Raw genomic sequence first — 11,076 nt, forward strand, 5'->3', positions numbered from 1 at the left:
CCCCCAAGAGCCTATCCCCGAGAAGCTGCCTGGCTGCGCCCCCTTGAGAGGCGGCCCCCCATACCCACGGAGCAGACCTCACCTCTTCTCAACCGGTTTGACGCCCACGGAAAGCGAGGCCATGGCGGTGACCGTCTCGGCCTCCTCGGTCTCACATTTCTGCGCCTCCACCAGCGAGTAGGCCACGGTGGAGGCGGCCCGCTGCAGGGAGCACCAGTACTTGCCTGGGGACAAGGCAGCAGCGGTCAGCGTCAGGTGGGCTGGGGGCTAGAGGCTGTCCGGGGCTGAGGGGTGCCCCTCATGCCGCTTGGCCGGAGCAAGACCTGAGGATCGGGTGAGAACTCTGGGAGCCTCTTTCGGTGGACAGGGTGGGCACCCGGGCTACAGACCACATGCGACGCATGAGAGTGGACGCTGTCTAGGACACACCCACTAAGTCCTCTGTCTGACACACCAGCCATGCGAACAAGGGCAGGAACTCCTGGGCAGTGTCTGCCCTCCTCCTTGCCTGTGAACGCCACGGAGGGCATGGAGCCAACCATGGGTCTGCCAGTGTGTGTGTGTAGTTGTGGTGATAGCTGGGTGGGGGGCCCTGCATGCCATTGGGTACGGGGAGTCCCCTGCTTGTTGTCTAGAGGCTGACTGGTGGGGGTCCTATGTGATAGCTGGATAGGTGGGCGGGGCCCTTGTATGGCGCCTGGTGGGGATGGAAGTGCATGTGCCGACTAGGAGTGGGCAGGCCGGGGTCCCTCCCGGTGTCTGGCCGCATGGCCGGCCCTGCGCCTCTCGTCAGAGGAATGCCTTGTTCTGTGAATCACTAGGGGAAGTGGGCTGCTGGGCCTTTCTTGCTGGGGGGTGGTTTGATGGGGGTGGGGGGTTTTGGGGTAGACAGACAGGGGCCCGTCCCTCTCACTTGTCGGCAGGGGAGGAGCACATGAGGCGTCTGTACTACCCAAGTGCCCCTCCACCCCCACCCCCATTGGCCATCATTCCTCCCCAGGCTGACCTGTATTGTAGCCTGTGCCCACCTTCTAGCAAGGGTAGGTGGCAGAAGCCAGCCTGTCTCCCCTCTCTGGCAGTCACCCAGAGGAGGGGGAACCCCTGCTACCTCAAGCCTAGGAGGGGAGCTCTCAGACGGCTTCTTTGCTCTGGCTGAGCCCCTTGGTGTCCCCCTTACAGTTCCGTGTGTGTGTGTGTGTGTGTGTGTGTGTCCCCTGAAAGTGGTCACAGTGGCTTTGGGAGCATCGCTGGGAGGTACTCAAGGTGATTGCCAGCCAAACCAGAGTCACAGGACCTGCAGGTCTAGGGTGACTGTCCCCTGGGGCTCTTGAGGTGGTCCTGCTGTATGGGAGCACACTGTTTCATCGTTCTCCCTGGGAGTGGCTATGGGTTTCGAACCACCAACCTTCATGTCACTTATCAGCATTTAACCACTGCGCCACCAGGGCGCTTACACCCACGGCCACTGAATCCATTCCACGGCAGTGCGCCTAGAGGGCAGAGTGGAACCGCCCCAAAGGGCCTCCGAGAGAGACCCTCTGTGCAATGGCATGGGCGCACACAGCCTCCATCTTTCTCCTTCAGAGCGGCTAGTGGGTTTGAACCACCGACCTTGCAGTTAGCTGTACCACCCGGGCTCCTCAACTGCTGTTACTTCCCACTCTGCTGTGGCCAGTAGCAGGAGCCACCTACATCCAAGGACCAGACACTTTGAGGGGCTGAGGGGCCAACCCAGCCCATCAGGTATACAGAGCAGCAGGTATGGATAAGCACTCCTGCATTGGGGGGCTCGGACCACCCCATTGTGCCGCACTTGAGTCAATGAAGAGGGGTACTTCACTGCAGAGGAGAAGGCCAGTCCCAGGACACAGGCTCACCAAGTCCCGGCTCAAGCCCCGCCCTCTTGCCAGCCACCCGTGGGCCCAGCCATATGAGGGACTCACTGTGAACCTCGATGACCTTTTCCATGGACTGCACAGCATTGGAGTTGGGCCTCTGTTCTAACGTCTTCTCAGGGAGGGGGTCCAGCTGGAGAAGAACATGGGACAGTGGTCAGTATGGTTCACCTCCCCCCCCAAGGGGACATGGATGACCAAGGCCTGAGCTGGACTCCAGTGGACTCCTTTGCTGAAGCCACTTCCAACAACAAAGAAATCACACTTGCTCCCACGGAGCCGGTGCTGACTCACAGCACCCCGGTGGGTTTCCGAGACTTTTAACTGTCGACGGGAGTAGAAAGCCCAGTCTTTCTCCTGAGAAACAGCTGCTGGTTTCGAACTGCCAACCATGCCAATCGCAGCCCAACAAGTAACCACGACACTACCAGGGCTCCCAACAAGGAAAAAATGACTTGAAATCCCAAGTGGCCTTGGCATCGACTGCAGAAAGTGGGTTCTCTCAGGGCAGTTCAGAGGGGTTCTGAGAATCGGACAGCGGACTGCCCCAGGCAAAATTGCTTCACGAGGCCCCTTTAAAGACCCCCTTTTCAATGTATGGATGTTGCTTGAGGACAAGGTGTGCCTGACCCCAAAACCTGGTATTTTCAGTTGCTTTTCAAGAGTAAGGAAGAATGAAGAACCGATGCATGAGAAGACGGACCGGGCGGGACCCCCACCAGAACCGACAAGATCTGTCTCGGAAGAAGTACGTCAGGATGCGCCTTAGAAGCAAGATGGAGAGACGCTGTACTTTGGGCATGTTATCAAGCGAGGCCGGTCCCTGGAGAAGCACATCATGCTCGGTGCCGTGGAGGAAGAGGACATGGACACGAGGAAGGCCCCTAACGAGATGGATGGGCACAGGGGCGGCCACAAGGGGCCCAGACATAAAACGATTATGAGGATGGTGCAGGGCTGGTGCTGCTTCTTCCTGTTGTATGGGGGCGGGGTCGCTATGAGATGGGACACCCCAATAACAACAGCAGCAGCCACAGGTGGAAGGAAGAAGGCGTCCCTGGGCGTGCCGGCCAGCGGGAAGGCAGCATGTCTCAGGGTGTCACCCTGCCATTTAGGGGGAATGGTCAGTTTGTGGAAATACCAGTGTCCAGTCCCTCATCAACCATGGCTGTGGCCCGGTCAGCTCTCTTCACGATCTCAGCCCCAGCAGCTGGCCAGGAGCTTCGGGGAGTGTCTGTCTGCACAAGGCATGAGTGACAAGGGGTGAAAGTGGCCCTGGGAGAAGGACAGAGGACCCGGCGAGCTGTGACCAGATGTGGAGGGAGGCTCGCCTCGGTTTCTCTCCCAAGCACCAGGATGAGGCAGGAGCTAAGTGGGGAACATCCTTGGGCTAGAACCCAGAACCGGTGGGGGTGGGGCAAAACTGGACCAACCCAAGATATAAGTCCTAGCCACTGGGCCCAGAAGTGACATCAGGCTTTGTCCCAGGCCTTAGGGTGAGCTGCCAGAGCGTGCCCTGGTGGGATTCAGTCTGGACACTGCATGTGTCAGGGACACTGGGGGACACTTGCTGACCCCTGCTCAGGCCCCACCTTGTCCACTGATGTGTCCTGTGGACTGACTTTCCTGGCTTGGGTTCAGGCACAGCCCACCTGGAAACTCGCCCACCACGGCGAGCCAGACCCCCACTCCTGGGCCCCGCCTTTTCCCCACCAGAGCAACAGTGTCTGCCGAGCTCCGAGCAGATCCACCAGGGGCTGGAGGCCACCCACAGATGAGAGCCCCCATGGGGCAGGTAGCCGGGACAGACACATGGACGCACCCCCAAACACACCTTGCTCCTCAATAGACACATGGATCGACCAGACAGACAGACACATGGACAGACGGACAGGGATGCACGTACCTCGTTCCCCAGCAGGGCGGAGACACAGGCCTCTGAGGCATCACAGATGGCCGTCAGGTCGTGGCCACCTTCCAGGGCCAGTATGACGCGGCCACCGGCCAGGCCCATCAGCTGCTTTGTCAGGTACCCGAAGCCTGCAGGGGAGAGGGAGGGACTGCAGCTGGAGGGGGCGGAGGGGCTGTGGGCAGGTGCAGCGCCTGAGGCATGCTGGGTAGGGGAGTGGACACAGGGCCAAGATCCCTTTACAAAGGCTCCCTGGGGGCCAGCTGGGACCCCCCACTGTGGGAGCAGGGATCTGGTTGGGATGCGTACTCAGGGGACTCGGAGGGACAGCCCAGCTCTGCAGACAGACAGTGGTGAGGTGGCCAGGCACCCCCACTCCAGCTCCCCAGAGGGCCTTGGCACTGCTCATCCTCTGGTGTGTACACACATACAAGCTCACATGTTCTGTGCACACTCACACTACTGTACACACATGCACACACACGCGTGCACACATGCACAAGCTCACATTCTGTGCACTCACACTGTACACATGCACACACTTGTGTGCATATGCATGAGCTCACGTTCTGTGCACACGGACACCATTGTGTAACACATATCTATGGGTGCATGCCCCCACATACTGGTGTGCACACGCTTACATCCACGTTATGCACACACCCATGCCCACTGCCCCCCAGGAGAGGCACAGACTTGCTGGGATCCTCGCCCAATCCCAGGTGAGGGGACCTCTCCCCTGACCCCGTCTGAGCAGCCAGGGTCCTGAAGGCTGGGACTGGTCCTTGCCCTGTCCTGGCCAGAGGAGGCCCCAGTGGCCGAGCAAGGCTGCACAGCTGGGCTGTCTGCATGGCAGAGCTCCTGTCAGGACCAGTGGGCCTTTTCTCTGGGCTGCTGTTAGGGCTGGAGAGGGGAGAGGAGCCCCCAGGGGGTGGGTGGACAGGTCCCCACTTACACTTGGCGGAGAGGTTGTAGCCCCCAAGGGGCGTGGGGTGGCCTTCCACCGCATCGAAGCCCGAGGACACCAGCACTACGTCCGGGGCAAACTCGTTAGCTATCGGCATGACCACTGTCCTGTGGGAGGGGGTGGGGGTCAGCCATGGCCAAGGGAGGGACCCTGGGGGAGAGGGTGGGCAGCTGTGTGGAGGACCCAGGGGGCCAGAAGGCAGTGGTCAGCAGCTTCGGCAGTGGGGCTGGAGTGATTAGTCTGATAGGGCCGGGCTTGAGGGTGCTCAGCCAGGCCAGGCCCAGGGACCAGGGAGGGGGGTCAGGTGGTCAGCCAGGGCCAGAGAACCTGAGGGTATTGGTGAGCCAGGGCTAGGCTGGGGATCCCTGGAGGCCTGATCAGGGGCAGGGTCTGGAAAATGTCATCAGGACCAGCAGGGCCACTACCCCAGGCAGTCTGGCTGGTCTGGTCTGGCATTTGCACCCCGCCCACACAGGGCCAAGGAGTTGGAGGGGACATGGAGCCTGAGAGCCATTGAGCCCCTCGAGGCTCATGTACCCCCACTACAGCAACCCTAGAAGACTAAGCAGCTACTGAGGCTCCAGAGCACATCACCCCATTTGGCAGGAAGCCCCCACCCACTACTGCAGCCTGGCCTCATGGCTGCAGCCAGTCAGGTGGGAGACGCAGGCCACGTCCAAGTGCCCAAGACCTAGTGCCAGAAACAGAGGGGGAGACTGGCCGCCTGCAGCTCCCGCCTCCCGGGAAGTTTGAGGGAGAGAAACTGCTTGCAGCGTCCTCATACCTACAGAGCGCCCCTCCTGCTCCTTTGCAACCACAATGCCACTAGGCGACACGGACCCCCACGCCCCACCTCCGTGGCTGACTGCTTTGTCTGCGGACGTGAGTGTGGGTGGCTAAGGCAGGGCTGTGGACGCCGTCTGACGTCATGGGGGTGGTGGAGTGGACCCAGAGACTGGGAATGTTTTGGGGGATGTGCGCCAGGGTCGTCGTCTCTGACTGCGGCTGCGCGGAGGGACTCAGGGGCGGGGCCAGGCGTCGAACCTGAAAGCAGTCAGGTACTCGGCGTCTCCCATAGGGGGGTCGAGGCCGCCGGCAAAGGCCATGTTCACGTTGAAGCCCACGCCGGGCCCCGTGCCCACCTGCGAGAGGGGGCACAGCGTCAAGATCTGCCCACCACCCCGCCACCCAGCCGGCCGCCCCCACCCCCGGGCGCCGCCCGCTCACCTCGTCGGGGGCGCCGCTGCCGGGGAAGAAGTTGCCGTCGTCGTAGCGGTGCAGCGAGACGTAGAGGACGCTGGGGTCGCTGTAGAAGGCCTGCTGCGTGCCGTTGCCGTGGTGGACGTCCTGGGGGAGGGGGAGGCAGCGCACTGTGACACCCCCCCCCTGTGAGCCATCATGCTGCTCGCGGACTGATGGGCAGCGAGACACCGCGGCCAGACCCGCCCTCAGCCCCAGGTGCGACCCGAGCCAGCAGTGAGTTGGGCCTGTGCCCGGACTAGGGCCCTGCTTGGACGTGGGTGCTCAGGTCTGTAAGGGCCTTTGCCTGGCCAGTCTGCTGTGGCTCGTCAGTGCCCATGGCCACTACGCATCGCCCTGGAAGGACTGGGATGCAGACCAGAAGGACTGGGTACGGGCCGGCATTAGCCTCCTGTGTACACACAGGGTCAGGGCCCTATTCCTAGAAGGTTCTACCTTTATGAGGCCTGTTAGTGGGAAGGAGGGCATCACGCTGCCAGCAAACTTATCAGGTGCATTTCCCAGAGCCCTGGCCTGAGAGGGCAGGCAGCGGTCACTCACCCAGTCCACGATGAGGATCTTGCTGACACTCAGCCGCTGCTGCAGGAGCTTGGCCGCGATGGCCACCGAGTTGAAGTAGCAGAAGCCCCTGGGGTGGGGGTGAGGGGCAGGGGACTCAGGTTGGTGTTCCCGCCACAGCAGGCTCTGGGGCAGGGGCTGGCCAGGTAATCAGAAACCACATCCCCACACCGGAGGCAATGCTGGCCCCACCTCAGAGGGCCAGGAGCCACCCCCACCCCTACCCCCCATTCCCCAACTTCCTTCCTCCACTCACATAGGTGTGCTCTCCTCCGCGTGATGTCCTGGGGGTCGGACCACAGCAAAGCCATTCTGCACCGAGGGTGGGGGTGGGTGGGAAAGAGGGGGCAGGGTCACACCCAGCGGGGGTCACTATCAGACTCAGTGGGGAGCATGATCAGACTAGGTGGGGGGCACAGTCAGATTCAGGGGGGGGCACTATCAGACTGGGTGGGGCGCATGACTGCTCCCCCCTCCCCCCCAGCCCCTGAGCCAAGGCCTTCAATGGAGACGGCACCCAGGAGAACTGGCACCCAACGAGCCAGCTCAGATGGAAGGGCATGTGCCCTGGCTTTCTGCCGACCACTGCTGCTGGCAGCTGGCTGAGCCAGGTACCAGTGTGTATAGGAGGAGGTGTGTGTGTGTGTGTGTGTGTGTGAATTGCTAGTGGTCACAGGATGTCCCCACCCACACTCAAAGCCCTCACCCCAGGCTCCCAGCAGCCCTTTCACCCTGGGCATGTAGGAGGGGGCAGTCCCCTGAAGCCCCAGAGTGCACTGGGTCTCCCTCACCTTTAGCTCGCCGGTGGCCACCTTGAAGACCAGTTCCACCACGCAGCCCACGGCCAGCCGGGCTGCCCCTGAGGAGTGCACCTCGTTCCAGATGGTGTCACTGTCCACCTGCGGACACAGCCCTCATGGTCACCGCCCTGCCCACCACATGGCAGCAGCCGGGCCCCTGAGGCCTGCTGACGCGCCACTCCCGGGCCCCCTCCCTCGACTCCCTCTTAAAGGACAGATTCCTCCGGTCCTTCTCACGCCACAGGCCAGAGTCTCCCAGCAGTCCCGGGGGTGGAGTACGGCCCACCGGCACCTGGCAGCCCTGGCCCTCAGGGTCACTGCTGGCTTCCCTCCTGCCCTCCCCGTCCCTCCCCGTTACAGCACCCTCGGCCTGGCGTCTGGGCACCCAAGGGCCCCTCAGACGTGACTTTGTCATATTCTGGATAAACTGGGTCAGTTTATGACGATGGGGCGGGGGGCCAGGTGTGTGCGGGAGAGCGTCAGCCAGGACTGGAGAGGCGGGTGGTCCATTCTGAGAGCTGTTGACCTGGGCCCAGCCCTGGCGCTGGGGACCCAGCGGCGTGGCTTCGGCAGCACAAGCACCTGGTTCAGGGCCCGAATCTCCTGTCAGCCTCCAAGGGCCCTGGGGTTCTGGGCGAGTGGGGAGCCATGGCTCCTCTGCGCCCCTAGGTCAAGGAGGTTCTCAGCGGGGGACTCAGGTCCAAAGGCTGCCCTCTGCTCCTGCTCTTCTTTCCTGGTGTCCTGGGTCCCTCGCTCAGCTCACGTCTCCCTCCTGGGATCCCGTGTGAGCCAAAGGCGGTGCCGCCTCTCTGCAGGGAAACGCCCACACGGCCATCCTGCTGGGGCAGGGGTAGAAGTCCCGCTTCCTACTCGGAATGCTTTCATTGGCCGATGGCACCAGGCAACATCACGGGAGACGAGGGCGCCATTGCAGAGCACCGAGCACCGAGCACCACAGCCCAGGCCGAGTTGGCTCATGTTTCCTGTAGCAACTCACTGGGGACACACTGCGTACACCGGGTGGGCACTCGGCCATGTGGCCCAGGGCTCATTCATTTATTTTGGCTTGTCGCATTTGAAAGGACACGGCGACCGGTGGTGGATGTCACTGCCAGGTGGCCAGGGAGAACTCTGTGACACGCGGCAGCACACTCACACCCTCTCCCTGTGGCCTGTCCACTGAGCATCAGTCCCTGGGGACTCCTGGAGCCTTGTGGCCCTTGAGGGGCAAGGAGGTCCCTCCAGTCTTCTCACAGGCCCCTAGAGGGGCAGACGGGCCACTTCAGGATTGGCTTCCATCTGGAGATTCAAGGGTGGCATTGCCTGGCCTGCGCCAGAAGGATGTCCCCCGCTGCTCGGGAACTGCATCCCACAGTTCTAACCCGAGTCGGCCAGCAGGCCCCAGGCCTGTCAATGGGGATGCCCTGGTGGTGTAGCAGTCTAGCGCTCTGCTTGCGATCTGCCTCCCTGGAGAACACAGCTGGGGACACTGCGGGGGTGGGGGGTTCCAGGCCTTTCTTCCTGGGATCCCCATGGTCATCATGAACCTCCAGCCTGGGGTCTAGTCGCTGAACTCTGTGCACCTCCAGGGGCTCCTCAAACACCAACCCACCGCACAGGGTGTCCGAGATGTGGTCTGCACAGAGCAGGCTGCCACGACCGCTCCTGCTGTGTGGCTGGCTGGTGGGCCCAAGCCACTGATTGGCCAGCAACCCAGTGTCTTCCCCCCCACCGGCTGTACCACTCGGGGCTGTTTTGGGTTCTGAGCTCGGGCTTAGCTGCTGGCCCCACCTATCCCCTCTTCCTGTCCAGGAGTCCCACCACAGCGGCAGGGAGCAAGGGCAGAGGCCTGCTCACCAAGGGGCAGGAACGAGGCCTGGGGAGGCTGCGCCACGGACAGCGGCCTCTGGTGGGCTGGAGACCCAGTGTCTAAGCAGAGGACCAGTCCTGAGGGAACCTGGCTTCACCCAGCGCCCAGCTCGGGAGGTCAGTGGCAGGGCCTGTCCCAGGGAGACGTTCTTATTCTCAGTAGTGGATGATAGCCACAGGCCGACCACTTTGGCATATGGGAAAGCTGAGTCTGAGGGCCGAGAGAGAAGCGGCGGTCACTCTTCTCATATATGACCTTCTGTGTCCCCTTCCACAGTGGCAGCAGCGTCCCTCACCAAGACTGCCTGTCCAAGGTGCCCTGTGTTTCCTGCTCCCCACAGCTCCTGGGAGGTGGCCACAGGCTGGTGGGTACGCTGAGCTCACGCTCCTAGACAGGCAGCGTCAGGTGGGGGCCTGTGTTGGGCCCCCAGGCCCTGTCGTCCCCGTTGCATGTCTGAGCCCTCATTCAGCTCTCCTCTGCAGGCGATGGGTTCCGCAGGGGCTGGCTTGCCAGAGGCCCGCCCCTGGGACAGGCCCTGCCACAGCACAGGCTGGCCACGAACTTGCCAAGGCTCATAGGACCCTACTGGGGGCGGGGGCACTTGAGCGGAGCCCCATGTTGCCGTGCGGACACTTGCTGTGAAGGGCATGTGTGGACTGGGCAGTCCCCATCACCTGACAGAGTTAGCCCCAAGAGTGCACGCTGCAGATACTCACCCCGACCCCTCCACACGGAAGCCGCACGAACACTGAGGTGAGGGCACCTGTGGGGGGAGAGGGCAGTCAGGCCAGGCCGCCAGGCCCACCCACTGGGCCAACAAGAAGGGTGGCATGGCACTTGTCTAAGCCAAGTGCCCCCCTCCTCGAAAACCATGATGGCTGGCATCTGCAGGCTGAGCTGGGGTGCAGAACTGCAGGAGAGGTCCTGTCCTCTGGCCAGGACCCCGCCTCCAGATTGCAGCCTGTTGGGGGTACGAAGCCTTTGGGGAGAAAGCAGGCCTACTGGGAGATTCTCGGGACCCTGCCCATGTCCCACATACCCGGGACCCCTGTGAGCCCTTGGTGTGTGGCCATGAGCTGCATGTTCCCACCTGTGTCCCCCTCACTGAACTACACCAGGCTGAGCAGGAGTCCCAGGGCAGCAGGGCCCCTAGAAGCCCACCATCCATGGAGCCCACATGGTTTGGTTCCAGGGACAAGGGGCCACCAAGCTGCCTGGAAAACTCTCCCAGGCCCCAGAGAAGCTGGCAGTTGCCTGCGGGGGCCAGTGGCGTCTCTGCAGTGGGGCCTGAAGCAGCCAGCAGCTACCTGGGCTCTCTGAGCACTCTGGGGGCCCCGCTCTCCCGCCTGTGTGGACCCCAGCCTTCCAAATCCAGGGTGCCCCACCCCAAACTCTTTCTTGCTCTGCACTTCCAGGCCAGAGCTCTGGGGGTGAAGGTGGCCCGTTGGGTAGAGGTGGTCTCCATACCAGGGGTTGGATCTCTACCACCAACCAGCCATGTCCCCCAAGCCACCCCCTCCACATTGATGAGAGGGGTGGGGCCCTGCCAGGCTGGCCAGCCCTGGGTGGTGGTCTGGGGGCTTGCTTAGGCTGCCCTCTATGCTGGGCCTGCTCCCCCCCCCCTGCCCCCCACAAAGCCCCCCTGCACTGCAGCCTGGTCCTGTCACCATGAGGCACCTAGGGTGTCCCTAGTCCCCCAGCCCTCCAGACAGACCTCTGGACTTCTGATCACCATCCTAACCCCACAGCCACACCGAGGCAAACTCCCTGTGAAGCCGGTTTACAGCGGCCCTGCAGGACAGAGTAGAACTACCCCT

The 11,076-nt window shown here is 62.5% G+C and overlaps 1 protein-coding gene across 1 annotated transcript in view; it reads right to left on the bottom strand.

Moving 5' to 3' along the window:
- The window catches only part of HDAC4 (histone deacetylase 4), a 108,282-nt gene that overhangs the window by 1,044 nt on the left and 96,162 nt on the right, over positions 1-11,076 (bottom strand). The window contains exons 16-25 of the mRNA XM_045294467.1: positions 9,976-10,022; positions 7,381-7,488; positions 6,846-6,901; positions 6,572-6,659; positions 5,999-6,118; positions 5,816-5,913; positions 4,760-4,878; positions 3,802-3,935; positions 1,944-2,028; positions 83-224 (exon numbers count right to left, since the gene is read on the bottom strand). Coding sequence (XP_045150402.1) covers positions 83-224; positions 1,944-2,028; positions 3,802-3,935; positions 4,760-4,878; positions 5,816-5,913; positions 5,999-6,118; positions 6,572-6,659; positions 6,846-6,901; positions 7,381-7,488; positions 9,976-10,022 — 997 coding nt within the window. The remainder of the gene's footprint in view (positions 1-82; positions 225-1,943; positions 2,029-3,801; positions 3,936-4,759; positions 4,879-5,815; positions 5,914-5,998; positions 6,119-6,571; positions 6,660-6,845; positions 6,902-7,380; positions 7,489-9,975; positions 10,023-11,076) is intronic.

The sequence above is a fragment of the Echinops telfairi genome, unplaced genomic scaffold, assembly GCF_000313985.2.
Source record: "Echinops telfairi isolate 266 unplaced genomic scaffold, ASM31398v2 ScPeMD7_3;HRSCAF=10, whole genome shotgun sequence".
Classification (NCBI taxonomy): Eukaryota; Metazoa; Chordata; class Mammalia; order Afrosoricida; family Tenrecidae; genus Echinops; species Echinops telfairi.